At 31.9% G+C, this 14,650-nt stretch overlaps 1 protein-coding gene and 1 pseudogene across 11 annotated transcripts; one reads left to right on the top strand and one right to left on the bottom strand.

The window, feature by feature from the left end:
• Nucleotides 1-455: 455 nt before the first annotated feature.
• On the bottom strand, nt 456-14,182 carry LOC114421473 (high mobility group B protein 4-like). Of its 11 annotated transcripts, none has more exons than XR_003668537.1 (13): nt 13,199-14,182; nt 12,799-13,074; nt 12,020-12,224; nt 11,664-11,770; nt 9,130-9,264; nt 8,335-8,422; nt 7,999-8,043; nt 4,289-4,379; nt 4,083-4,146; nt 2,364-2,407; nt 1,419-1,499; nt 1,305-1,330; nt 456-856 (listed from the first exon to the last, which is right to left on the bottom strand). XR_003668537.1 is itself a non-coding variant. In XM_028387400.1 (10 exons), exons 2-9 carry the CDS (start codon nt 12,086-12,088, stop codon nt 2,368-2,370), a joined length of 639 nt encoding a protein of 212 aa, XP_028243201.1. In that variant the 5' UTR covers nt 12,089-12,224; nt 12,799-14,182; the 3' UTR covers nt 456-856; nt 2,364-2,367. The 11 variants fall into 11 exon arrangements, 1 of the variants encoding a protein (XP_028243201.1); XR_003668536.1 differs by having other exon boundaries at nt 12,799-13,416; nt 13,784-14,115; XR_003668540.1 differs by having other exon boundaries at nt 4,083-4,195; nt 12,799-14,182.
• LOC114421475 lies at nt 7,034-7,637 on the top strand (annotated as a pseudogene).
• Nucleotides 14,183-14,650: the final 468 nt, after the last annotated feature.

The following is a 14,650-nucleotide window of genomic DNA, read 5'->3' as shown; positions in this document are numbered from 1 at the left end:
AACGTATTTTACCCTCAACTTTTAAAAAAATTGTAAATTTTATCCTTGATATTTTACTATTAATATAACTTCAAATATGAAAAATATAATTAAACTTAAAGTCTATGAAAAATATGCTTGCTATCAACATCATGTGATATAACAATGATATGTGTCTCAGTTTCTATAGAATAATTTAAATTAATATACGTGTGATATAGTAAAAATGGATTCTACAAATACATCACCCATTGACTTTACATCAAGATTCTATTCTTGAAATTCTTTACGAAAATCCTCCCTTAAGAAGGAGAAAGAACTTCCTGTAATAATAAATTTGAAGATAAGATTTTTCATATAAGAAAGAATCAGTTGGTTGTTAAATATAGCCACTATCTATGCAAGGTGTGGCAGTACTACATATAAAGTAAATAGGCAGTATATTGAAGTTGAACATAGAACAATAAAACAAGCTATAAGCAAGGAAAGGAAACTATCTCAAGAAAATCATGTTTAAATGTCACAATATTCATCCTGTTTAAAAATGAATGGTCTTTTTTAGTCTTGAACATGATGCGGCAATGCATTCAAAATTGACTTCTATATATGCTAACCTCAAATAATGACCTCCTTAACATTATTGCTCTAAAGCTAACACCTCATAAAAGATCACACACCTCATAAAAGATCACATGTAACCAGAATAAATAAAGAAAAAGGGGGAACAAGAAGAAGGCCGCAAGAGATTTCTTTGGTTTCATAGCATCAACAAACTTTTGCTGGTTCTTCTTTGATTTGCTTTGAGTTTCTTTCTCGAATTAGTCTGCCGCACTGATCTCTTGATTCCTCATTTGATTTAATCCACAACACTAGTTTGCTGAAAAATCCATTGTAACATAGCAATTAGTTATGTAAACTATTTCAGAATAACATTTATCTGTAACTATCAATCCGATACCACCCCCCCCCCCCCCCCCTCCCCAAAGAAAAACAGCACCTGAAGCCTGGGGAATAAACCTATAGACCCATTATTCAGTTCCTAGTCTATAGTCTAAAGCCATCACATAAATATCAAGAACAGAATCCCACCCAACTTTTATCATCTATTTACCCTTTTTCCCTCCACTTTTGAACAATTAAATGTTAAATTCCAATTTCTCAATGGATGCAAAACTCCATCAAAAGAAATAGAGTATTCTCAAAGAACCACCCTAAGCTTCCCAGCATTTGAAACAATACAAACACTTGCAATATGCAACCCAGAGAAAATGACGGCAGAATCATAAGAAAAAATGAATACAGAAAAATAAGGAGGCTTTACCCACCAATTTCGTCAAACTCCCTCACTTTCCTGCCAAGCAGCAGAAAATAAATTGAATATTCCATAACCGGGCAAATAAGAGACAACTCAATAGCAAGGAAAATGAGTGATTGCTTACCATTTTATTGTTAAATTTTGCCATTGCTCTATCAAATTCTATACGTTTTTCTGAGGCTATATCATAGTATTTAACCTTCTCCTGTCAGATACAAGTGCTGTTAACTTAGAACTCGGCCAAAATATTTTTTCTATTTGCTAAGACCTAAACGAATAAACTATATGCAAACTTCATGCTCCATTTTGCCAAGTAATCAAACAGGAAACAAACTTCAAAAACTAGTTCTATATTGATTTTGAATGAACATCAGCAAATGAGCATGGCCGCTAATAAAAACTTTAGGAGAAACACACCACAAAAGGTAGTTTTTGTAGTTGAGGGAGTCCAAGGCTCTATAAAACCCCACACTATCTTGTCCTTCCAACAAGAACAACAAAACTTTATCCCACTAGATGAGGTCAGCTACATGGATGTCATCCAGATTGTTTAAAGACCAAAGTTTCATCGATGTTATCTACCATAAAATCCGCCGTGATTTAACAATGCAAGAAACTGAAGATAATTACATATATATCTTTTTTGGTGATCAATTCTGAGTATACCATTTTTCTAAAACAGAAGAACAAAGCTAAATTTCATGTACCCAATAAGATAATTTAATACTATAGTCTGAACCATAGTATCTTAATCTAATTCTGCATTAAATCTCAGTTCACCCCAGAATTCTAATCAGAGGACACAGTTCTGCTACTTCGGTATTACATCTATATGCTAAAAGGAAGAAAATGAGAAATAAAGGGATGAGTACCTGTATATCAGTAAATATATCAGTTACCATTATTAGTATCTCAGCTTAGAAATGAAAAAGTAGTTACAATTAATTCCAACTGCTTCAAATATGACAAAAATGTTCTTCCTCACATGCTTAATTTACTCAGTTTTCAGCCATCAGACATCACAATCATAATAATAATAAAAAAGGAAAGGCTACAAAAGAAAACTAACCTCATTAGTCATTGATATCCACTTCTTTCCAGATGCTTGCCAATCTGAATGAACAAAGGGCGGAATAAAACAAAAAAATAAATAAATTATATTAATTTGCAAATGATAATAATAGAGCTGATAGTTTCACAAAAGAAGAGAGGTATAAAAACTTCTCACTAACTCTTAAAACAACAGGCAAATTTAAAAAATTGATGCTTAAGTTTGTATTGGCTTTTAAGAAATTTATAATTTGTAAATGATTAGTTGTGCAACAATCCTTCTTCTTGAGCAATTAAAAGTATAAAATAAATTAGAAGAAATTATAATAAAATGGATTCTACACAAACATCACACCTTGACTTTACACCTAAATTCTGCTCTTGAAATTCTTTATCAAAATTCTCCCTTAAGAATGAAAAAGAACTTACAGTAAACATAATAAATTTGAAGATAAGACTTTCCATATAAGAAAGATGCAGTTGGCTTTTAAATATAGCCACAATGAAAGATTCATTGGCAGTGCTACATGTAAAGTAAATAGCAGTATATTGAAGTTGAACATGGAACAATAAATCAAGCCAGAAGCAAGGAAAGGAAACTATCACAAGAAAATCATGTTTAAATGTCACAACAATTAAAGATGAATGGCCTTTTTTAGTGTTCAACATGATTCGGTGAATGTCAATGCTGTTAAATACCGGCCAAGGCAGCGCCATGGCAGAATGGCGGGACGGACTTTTTGCCAACCGCCTCAGGAAATTTATGAAGGAAAGCCCGCCATGGCGGCACAATGGCGTGTTTATATGGCGGAATTTTGACCTTCCACAGTGTTTTGCCATTCGCCATTAATCACTAAATTATATATTTTTATAAATGACATAAAAACTAAGTCAGTATTGAATTTTCCGATGATGAATATGTAATTCAGACAAACTAAGGGACTTAAGCATACCATTTATTTTGGGCCATTAAGCCTCAAAATAGCATTTTTTTTCCGATGATGAATATGTAATTCAGACAAACTAATGAATATAAAATTTATCTTGCACCCACATTAAGTAACAACTCAAGCATATAATGTGAATAAGGGTCATTAAGCTTAAATAAGTATCATGTATTTTCCCAATATTGAATACAAAAGAAAGTCATCTTTCAGTCACATTAAGGTTAAACTAAAAAACACCATTCAATTTAGGATCTTTTAGTCACATTAAAGTTAAACTCAAAAAGATCATTCAATTTAGGATCGATGAGCATAAAAAAAACACCATCTTTTTTTTCTGATGTTGAAAAATAAATTCAACTTGCAACTGGATTAAGTGACAACTCAAATAGTTTGTTTTATGATAATTAAGAATTCATCTCATCGTAGCATCAGTGTTTTTATGTTTTCATGGTCAGGGTCAACCTTTTAGGGTTTATATATACCCTAATACCTATTCTTGCACAAGATCGTGCGTTCTTGAATAAAGAAGAACCAAACAATGTAGCCAAAAGGCAAACAATTTAAAACGAAATTTCCAAAACTATGGTTTAAAGAAACCCCCATTGATGTAAACAAAGAAATTGCCTCAAAACATTAAAAACAATTTTGGGACAAAGGGCGTTTGCTTGAGGAAACACACCAGTTAAGTTAAGTCAAATCAACTCTGAAAAAAAATTCGCAAAAGAAAAAATACACACTTAACAAAATAAGATCAAGAAAGAAAGAAAGAGATGTGGCAGTGATAATTTTACCTTGAGACCTCTAAGTCATCCTCAATTTTCTTGTGTAATTGTTCCATTTGTGCTTGATCGATTTCTTGCATTGCCGGAAACAAAATCAAAAGATATACTATCTGTTTTTAACCCTAGCAAGAATACCAGATTAGGAAAAAGATATACTATCCGTTTTTAACTGAAGCAAGACTTGCTAAGTGAGTTTTCCAGGTCCTAGGGATTACCCTTCAGAACATATCTGGTTGCGGAAAGTAGACAATTCCTCCTGTTGCTCTCGCTCTGAGTTCGTGCAAATCTTGTACAAGATGATGCGTTCTTGAATAAAGAAGAACCAGACAATGTAAAACCAAACAATGTAGCCAATAGGCAAACAATTTAAAACGAAAATTCCAAAACTATTGTTTAAAGAAACCCCATTGATGTAGCAAACAAAGAAATTGCCTCAAAACATTAAACACGATTTTGGGACAAAGGGCGTTTGCTTGAGGAAACACACCAGTTACGTCAAATCAACTCTGAAAAAAAATTCGCAAAAGAAAGAATACACACTTAATTTCAGGTGAGTGACATTGCTAAATTTAGGTGTGGCATTGATAAAGGCCCCAAAGATCACAAAATAAGATCAAGAGAGAAAGAAAGAGATGTGGCATTGATAAAGGCCCCAAAGATCACAAAAAAGAGAAATTCAGGTGAGTGACACTGCTAAATTTAGCATCGCAGAGTTTAAAAAGAAATTGACTAGACTCACCTTTATCGTAGTCCAGTCAAGAGTTTAAAAAGACGGTGTGTTATAAAGGCTGTCGCTAACGTTAAGCGGCTATTTAAGTGAATTCCATTTAAAATTACTTATTTTAATCAAATTAGTAATTCAGTTATATTTGATAAATTTTAATTGAAGAAAGAGATTTATAGTAGTAATAAGCACTTTTTTATTATTTACTATTTAAAATGTTTGTTATATAGATAAAAATAAAGTAAAATAAAAAAATATAATATTTATTGTAATGTTTATAGTAATAAAAAGTAGATGGAAATTTTAAGTATTTAATTGTATTAAGACACGATGATGAATCATATTTTTTCACAATATACATCTAGGAAAAAATTCTCTCAAATGATTTTAGCACTTAATAAGATCCTAACTCCATTAAATTTTATTCATTTTATTAGTAAGTTTTTATTGTAAAGTTAAGGTTTAAATCAAGTAATCAAGACATGTTCAATTCCCTAGGATCAGCCTAGGATTGAGCTAAATATCTTTTTATTTTTATTTTTAAAATATTTTTTAATATGCCCACACTGGTTTGTACTAGATTTGGGGATTTTTTGACTGATTCTCAACAACAAGTTTTATTGAGTAAACAAACTAGAAATCAAACTGATTTCCAATCAAATCGATCAGTTTTATTTAATTTTAAAATAATTATAATTCAAACAACTTTAGGTTTGTCAATAAAAAAGTTACTATTAATTTTTATTAATTAAGCCAAAAAAACTAAATGTATGGACAAAAAAATCTTATATTTCTACAAAAAGTCTAACAATATAACTTATTTTAAATAAAATAAAAAAGCTTGAGTGATCTTTGGTTCAAGATTTTCTTCTTCTAGTCTGTCACACCTAACATGTTGTGCTCTATTATTAGTACGAAGTGTGACAGTTGAGATAAAAAAAAAAAAAAAGTAGTTTAAAAGTGATCAGATACAATAGAATGCGATTTCCAATAATTTAAAAGAAATTGGTGACTCGTCTTTTTGTTATTGTGCTATTATGACTTGATTTAAATCGACACAATTGAGTCAATAAGTGTTCAAGTGCCAACGAGAAGTCAAGTTATTTGTGCAACATATGTACTCATATGTTGATTCTTGACAATAACTGTTTATTGTTTCATGCTTATGTCAGTTTTGTGACTCAATCCACTAACAAGGAATAACCTTTAATTCCTCTCACATTCTCCCGTTCTGTCCTAGACAGTAGACATCATTGTTTTTCTCCACTATGATTTATTTATATATCATTACATAAGTAGTTTCCATCTTTTTAAATAAATTCTCGTATTTGAGTACTGTAAATGGAAAAAGTGTGTTTCAGTTGTGTTGTGATCAAGTTCTAGTTGAGTTGAGGTTGAGTTTTGACTAAGTTTTGGTTGAGTTTCGATTGATTTGTGATTGAGTTTCGGTTAAGTTCCAACTGAGTTGTGGCCGAACGAAATCTCTGATCATCGTGCATGATCATGGGGATCTTATGTACCATCATATCTTTAAATATTCAACGACTTTCAAGTTATGGGTAGAGGTATGTCCATGATGCCATCAACAAACGGGTACAAGTGAATGACATCATTGTGGATATTGAGGGACTTAAGTCTGGAGTGGATTGAGGTTTCCTCCTGATTACCGTAGGAGGACAACTAAGTATGATTTTTTTGGTTCCTGGTTTCCGCATGTGTAGGTGCTTGAAAGGATGGATAGTGTGGTGGGGTTGGTGGTGGTGGAGGTGGATGATGGATAACAAAGCCTTGCTTTGAGGTTCACATTCTCCTCCCTTAACCATCGCATGTCCGCTTCGTGCTTTTACCTCGAGACCTTTAAATAAACCTTAATTTTCTTGCGTAATTGTTTCATCTGTCCTCTTATTTCCTGCATTGCTAATGTCTACCCGGGTGGAGCGTGTAGACAACATGGAATCGCATCTCCTTGTTGTTACCATCTTATGGTCGAAGGAAAAAATTTCTCTCTCCCATGGTGGGCGCCAAATATTCTAACTGAGTTGTGATCGAGTTAAAATTACTATGACCAAGCGAAATCTCTTATCTACTAACTGGGTGATGAGAAAAATACTTGTAAAAAAGACTTTAACAATCAAGTCAATTGGATATGAGAAAACATAACTTATTCTGTTTTGTTTGGAGTTGTATATACATTAAGAGAAAAATCAGTCACTTTGTAGTTGCTTTCCTGGTAGTCTCGTATTTCGAGCTAAAACTCACATTCACTCATACATAGTCTGGTTTCTCTTGGATCCATAACAAGAAAGGAAAAATCAAAAAGCCAAATCCCTACAAGTTGAATATGAACCAAGAAATTAATTAAGCAACATGGAAAATGGAAGCAATGACAAGCGTACGAAGCAGCACAACCAACAACTCTGATATTATTCCCAACCCTTCTTCTTCGCAACAACATTCTTCTGTAACGAGCAGCACCAATTCGGTCCCCAATAATCCCCACCGCACCGCAAATCCCGTTGTCCAGTTCTCTGGAACTGTAGAGTCCTTTAACAACTACGAATTCCTTCAACAACCTCGGATCGGGCTTGCAAACTTTCAAGGGCGCCAAACAGATTGTGTTTAGCTTTCCTTGCTGGAAACCAGACCGTGCCATGGTCCACTCTGGAAAACTTAACTCCTTCAACAACAACGGATACCCAAGGCTCTATAAAACAAACTTCAAAGACTAGTTCTATATTGATTTGGATGAAGATAAGCAAATGTAGGTGTTGTAGTTGGGGAACCCAAGGCTCTATAAAACCCCACACAATCTCATCCTTGCAACAACAGCAACAAAGCCTTGTCCTGTTGTCCTAATAGATGAGGTCAGCTACATGGATTACATGATGCCATTCAGATCGATTAAAGACCAAAGTTTCATCGATGTTATCTACCATAAAATCTGCTGTGCCATTTTGCCATGGCACCGCCATTTAACAATGCAAGAAGCTAAAGGTGATTTCGTGTTTTTTTTTTTGTGATCAATTCTGAATACCATTTTTCTAAAACTGAAGAACAGAGCTAAATTTCATGTACCCAATTGAAGATATATAGTCTGTACCATAGTATCTTAATCTAATTAATCTAATTATGCATTAAAGCTGAGTTCACCCCAAAATTCTAATTAGAGGACGCAAGGAGAGGCTGCAAAAGAAAACTAACCTCAAAGGTCATTGTTTTCCACTTCTCTCCACACGCCTTGCCAATCTGAATGAACAAAGGGAAGAATAAAACAAAAAAGAATTATATTAATTTTCAAATGATAATGATAGAGCTGCTAGTTTCCCAAAAAAAAAAAAAAGAGAAGTATAAAAACTTCTCACTAACTCTTAAAACAGGCAAAATTTAAAAATTGATGAGTAACTTTTATGTTGCATTGGCTTTTAAGAAATTTAAAATTTGTAAATGATCAATTATGGAACAATCTTGAAATTCTTGAGCAATTAAAAATATAAAATAAATTAGAAGAAATACTAATAGAATAGATTCTACACATACATCATACATTGACTTTATATCTGGATTCTGCTCTTGAAATTCTTTATGAAGATCCTTCCTTAAGAAAGAAAAAGAACTTCCAGTAAACCTAATAATTTTGAAGATAAGACTTTCCATATAAGAAAGAAGCAGTTGGTTGTTAAATTATGGCCACTATGCAAGGTTCAGTGGCAGTGCTACATATAAACTATAAAGTAAATAGCAGTATATTGAAGTTGATCATAGAACAATAAAAAAAGCTAGAAGCATTGAAAGGAAATTATCACAAGAAAATCATGTTTAGATGAGTGGTTTTTTTTTTTTTTTTTCTCTTGAACATGATGTGGTGATTCATTCAAAATTGACTTGTATATATGCTAACATCAAATAATCACCTCCTCAACATTATGCCTCTAAAGCTAAATATATTCTACTATCAAATCCTGCATATATTGAAAAGTAAAATTGCATTAAATAGAATGAAATGAATCTCATCTGCTTTTGAGATGACATTACCTCCAAAGGCAAATTATTACAAGGATCAGTCAGATGGCTAAAGAAAGTAAGCATATAACATCAGTCACAGTTTGTTCATTCTAATAAAGAACCGCTAATATTTTGCTACCTTCCAAGAGAGCTTAATATCTCAGAAACTCAGAATATACAAAGCTAGAGATGGATATGGCAGATATCTAGAAACACAAACAATTTTCCACAAACAATTCTAACACATGAGAAACACAAAGATTAGCTAACACCTCATAAAAGATTACATGTAACCAGCATAAATAAAGAAAAAAGGGGAAGAAAGCTGACGGAGATTTCTTGGGTTTCATAGCATCAAACATTTGTTTGTTCTTCTTTTGCTTTGCTTTGGGTTTCTTTCTTGAATTAGTCTGCCGCTCTGATCTCTTGATTCCCTCGTTTGATTCAATCCTCAGCACTAGTTTGCTGAAAAATCCATTGTAACATAGTAATTAATTATGTAAACTGTTTTAGAATAACATATTCATTTGTAACTATCAATCCGACACCACCTCCTTCCCAAAAAAACAACACCTGAAGCCAGAGTAAACGACCCATTGTAATTAAGTCCTTTAACTTACATTTTTTTTTAATTAGGTTCTACCATATTTTTATTAGGGTTTTGTAAAAGAATTAATTTTTAATAGTTAAACTTGAGTATTGAGTAGTCACCTGTATTATAAATTAGTATTTGTAAATTTTCAATAAGATCAAGGAGGCTCTAACAAAATGTATTCGCGGACTCGATTAAAAAGATTTAAAAATGTGTTTGTTCAAGAACTCAATTAAAAAAAATTAAAAGTTTAGGGATTTAATTAAAAACTTAATAAATACAAGGACTTAATTAAAATTCTCCAATAATTTTTTTGTGCATAAGTATATTTTTAGTGTTTATAGAGACAAGTAGATACTTTCATGACAATAGAGATCATTGTAATAGTTAAAAAAAAAATTATTTGTATAATATTATGAAACTTTTTTGAAATAAACTGTTTTATTGACAAGGTAAAAACTAAGTTTTAAAATTAAACTCAACTATTTTAAATGAGTTTTAAGTTATATTTCCATAATCACACCCCATCAAATATTGTATATTTTTATGCATTAATTAATGAATTTTTTAAAACTTATTTTTTTGTATAATATGAAATTATAATTGATAGATATTTTTTCGTTAAAAAATATAGGTTTAATTACACCTTTTAAATCTAACTTTTTAATTTTGGGTGAATTTCATCCTAATTTTTTAATTTGATGTATTTTACCCTCAACTTTTAAGAATCTTGTAAATTTTATCCTATGATATTTTACTACTAACATAATTAAACTTTTTACCGATAACTCATTATTTTTGACAAATTTTATCCCAATATTTTAATTTTTAGTGAATTTTATCCCTAATCTTTTAGACAAGTTTTACACTCAACTTTTGTGTTTATTAATGAATAGATGACAGAATAAAATTCACAAAATTCTAAAAAGTTAGGTAAAACATGTTAAATTAAAAAATTATGAATAAAATTTCGTCAAAAATTAAAAAATTGATGGTAAAAAAATACAATTAAACTAAAAATATATGAAAACTATGTGTGCTACCAACATCATGATATAATAAGGATATGTGTGTCAGTTTTTATAAAATAGTTTAAATTAGGATGAAATTCTACAAATACATCACCCATTGACTTTACATCAGAATTCTACTCTTGAAATTCTTTACGAAAATCTTCACTTCAGAACGAAAAAGAACTTCCTGTAAATAATAAATTTGAGGATAGGACTTTTCATACAAGAAAGAAGCCGTTGGTAGTTAAATATAGCCACTATATAAAGTAAATAGGCAATATATTGAAGTTGAACATAGAACAATAAAACAAGCTATAAGCAAGGAAAGGAAACTATCACAAGAAAATCATGTATAAATGTCACGATAATCATCCTGTTTAATAATGAATGGTCTTTTTTAGTCTTGAACATGATGCGGCAATGCATTTAAAATTGACTTGTATATATATGCTAACATCAAATAATGACCTCCTCAAAATTATTGCACTGAAGCTAACAATATTCTACTATAGAATCCTGCATACATTGAAAAGTATAAAAATGCATGAAATAGAATGTATGCCATCTACTTTAGAGATGACATTACTTCCAAGGGTAAATTATTACAAAAAATCATGTCTTGTGTTTTGCTACCTTTCAAGTTAGAAACTCAAAATATACAAAGCTAGCTATGGATATGGCAGATATCTAGAAAACGGATACATGAAACTAGCTAAATTCTGATAAAATTAACATTTTCCCCAAACAATTCTAACACAAAGAATAACTAAACCTCATAAAAGATCACATGTAACCAGAATAAATAAAGAAAAAGGGGGAACAAATGTAGCTGCTGTACAAGAGCAAGAAAAAGGGTTTCATAGCATCAAACTTTTGCTTTGCTTTGAATTTCTTTCTCGAATTAGTCTGCCACACTGATCTCTTGATTCCTCGTCTGATTTAATCCACAGCACTACTTTGCTGAAAAATCCATTGTAACATAGCAATTAGTTATGTAAACTATTTCAGAATAACATTTATCTGTAACTATCAATCCGACACCCCCTCCTTCCCAAATAAACAGCACCTGAAACCTGAGGAATAAACCTATAGACCCATTAGAACTTCGAAATTCCATCATTGTATTCAGTTCCTGGTCTAAAGTCTGAAGCCATGACATAAATATCAAGAACAGAATCCCACCCAACTTTTATCATCTATTTATGCTTTTTTTCCTCCACTTTTAAACAATTAAATGTTAAATTCCAATCTCTACTCACAATACAGTCTTGAGACAGTTATCACAGGGGCTAGATCCATACTTGCAGTCTCTTCTATCAAAAGATTCTCCAAAATGTTTGAGTAAAGTTTGTCTCCGGCATTCAGCCTACCCATACAAACAAGGATAAAATATAAAAAGTCTTGGGGATTAACACTTTTCTGCACTAGTCGCCAGTTTGTTACACCGTTAAAAACACGGGTGAACAATTTATGGATGATTTTTATATGAAAACTTATATCGAGAACTCATACATTATTCTTTTTAACTCCATTTTCAAAGGTATTAAACTGACCATAGATGTGAGAGAAAAAAGTAAAAAACAAATAGATGTTGAAATGTAAGGAGCTTGATTACCTTAATTTCACAGTACATAGATGTGAGCCATTGCTGTCTTAAAACTTTCCTTTTTATATCCTTGGCCATTTCTTATCACTCTACTAAAATCTTTCTTCTGGTGTAGAGCAATGCAAACTGAAGAAAAATTATCTCTTCCAGCCCTTCCAGATTCTTGATAATAGCTTTCGATTGATTTTGACATTGTATTGTGGATGACAAAGCGCTGAAAACATGACAATAAAAAGGAAAATTTGAGTAACAAAATCTATAAATTTAGGATACCAATAAGAACTTCTTGCTGTTAGAACTGATCCCTATATTTGAAAGTGTCTACATTTTCCCTAGCCAAGCAAGTTCTGCACTAACGTATACATATTACATTTAAGTTTACAAGGCAGTAGGTTTATACTTCCAACTTATGCACTTGGGAAGGATGGATAAGAATAAGATTATAAGATGATCACTAGGAATTTGAATAATTGTAGGAATTATCATTTTTATTTGAAATTTAGTTAACCCAATCAAGAAAAAATGGCTTGGAAAAGAACTTCCTGTGTAAAGTTCAGAGAGGTTGAGATGAAGGTTTTTGGTAATGATGTGGCTTTACAAAAAGGTTGTCCCAGGCATTTCTTAGTCAGCAGACTGGTGATCAATAAGTATCAACTATCAAGTCATGGAATTATCTACAGAGAAGGATGAAATTTCTTTCTTGAAGTGTAAAATTCCTAAACAAAGTTGATCATGAAATTGTGAATGATAACAGCATTATTATAATTTTAAGATGTAGCACAACTTACAACATCAGGTTTGTCTATCCACATTCCAAAAGCAATAGTTGCACATACAATATGGACCTCTCCATCATTACCATTTTTTTTTAACGGCTACTCTCTGGTGGGCAGACAAGCCAGAATGATAATACACTGTTTTGATCTTGCATTTCTCATTCAATAATTTGGAGAGCTCAACACATTCACTTTTTGAAAGGCAGTAAACAATTCCACATTGATTCCTGAAGCGATCAATTAGTAACTGTCCAAGCTGCTTTATTGGCTCCTTTGTCTTAGCAATCACTTCATATTTCAAATTTGGTCGGTCAAAGCTTCTTTCAAGAACAAGTGCATGGGGAATTCTTAAAGCCTTCAAGATGACCTAAAAAATAAAAACCATCTAAAGGTGATTTGATATTCTGATTACCTCACGAACTGCATGCGTTGCAGTGGCAGTCAATGCCATGACAGGTACATCTGGAAAGTGTAGCTTAAGAGATCCCAATCCCTGTATCTGCCATATTTTTATGACGGATTTTTGACTTTCCGCTATGAATCGCCATCAACCATTAACAACATTGAAAGATAGCATCCTTCTTCAAGCGATGAATAAAGAATTCATCTCATCGTAGCATCAGTGTTTTTCTGTTTTCATGGTCAGGGTCAACCTTTTAGGGTTTATATATACCCTAATACCTATTCTTGCACAAGATCGTGCGTTCTTGAATAAAGAAGAACCAGACAATGCAAAACCAAACAATGTAGCCAAAAGGCAAACAATTTAAAACGAAAATTCCAAAACTATGGTTTAAAGAAACCCCCATTGATGTAAACAAAGAAATTGCCTCAAAACATTAAAAACAATTTTGGGACAAAGGGCGTTTGCTTGAGGAAACACACCAGTTAAGTTAAGTCAAATCAACTCTGAAAAAAAATTCGCAAAAGAAAGAATACACACTTAATAAAATAAGATCAAGAAAGAAAGAAAGAGATGTGGCAGTGATAATTTTACCTTGAGACCTCTAAGTCATCCTCAATTTTCTTGTGTAATTGTTCCATTTGTGCTTGATGGATTTCTTGCATTGCCAATGTCTCCACACCGTGTGGAGCGTTTAGACGACTTGGGATCGCATCTCCTTGTTGCTACCATCTTATGGCTAAAGAAAAATCGTGCTGATTCTGATTTGGCAAGCTGTGCCATTCAGTCTCTTTGGGCTCTAATGAAGAAAATATATAGTTTTTTGGGCTCTTATGTGTGAAATGAACCTTGCGATTTTATTATAGTGTCAGGTCCTAAAAGTGGCGTGTTTCTAAATCTCTGAAAAGAAAGGCTCTATTTTATTTTGGTAGCTGTAGATATCCCCTGGCCTATATAGATTAATCTTGGTGGTGTGTACACTTGTCCTGTGAATTGGTAACTCTACATGGGTTTCAGGGTTTGCTTGCATCCTTTGTAATACAATTTGGATATAAAAAATAAATTGCTACTAGCTCATTATTTAATATTTATGGGAAAAAAGTTGTTAATTAATTAATTAAATAATCATATATATTTATAAATTTTAAGTTAAACAACCCTATTCAGTGAAATTGATACGCAAGTGAGTACAAAAAATGGAAATACATTGTTTTTATAGAAAAAAAAATGGAAATACATAACATAGCCATATTTGGTGGGATTCATTTAAAAGTTGTTTACAAAGGAAACTGCGTATTATCCCACTTTTATTCTTTCAAATAATCATATTTTTGCAACTTGTCGAACAAACTCTTTTTAGTAAAGAGTTTTGTCTTATCATTAAAATTACAGAAACCATGATTTTCCTTTATCTACAGTTCATTTTTATATGATCATGCGCATAAAAAATTGACAGAATAA

Source organism: Glycine soja, chromosome 8 (assembly GCF_004193775.1).
Source record: "Glycine soja cultivar W05 chromosome 8, ASM419377v2, whole genome shotgun sequence".
NCBI lineage: Eukaryota > Viridiplantae > Streptophyta > Magnoliopsida > Fabales > Fabaceae > Glycine > Glycine soja.
This window is presented reverse-complemented; position numbering and strand designations above follow the sequence as displayed.

Excerpts from the sequence above, each read along its gene's own strand:
- LOC114421473 (XM_028387400.1), bottom strand. The coding sequence starts at position 12,088 with ATGGCCAAGGATATAAAAAGGAAAGTTTTAAGACAGCAATGGCTCACA. Across the intron at positions 8,423-9,129 it reads ATGAAACCCAAGAAATCTCC|GTTTACTGGAAGTTCTTTTT; the intron begins GTCAGCTTTCTT and ends CAAAATTATTAG. Across the intron at positions 4,147-4,288 it reads AACCAGATATGTTCTGAAGG|AAATCGATCAAGCACAAATG; the intron begins GTAATCCCTAGG and ends CGGCAATGCAAG.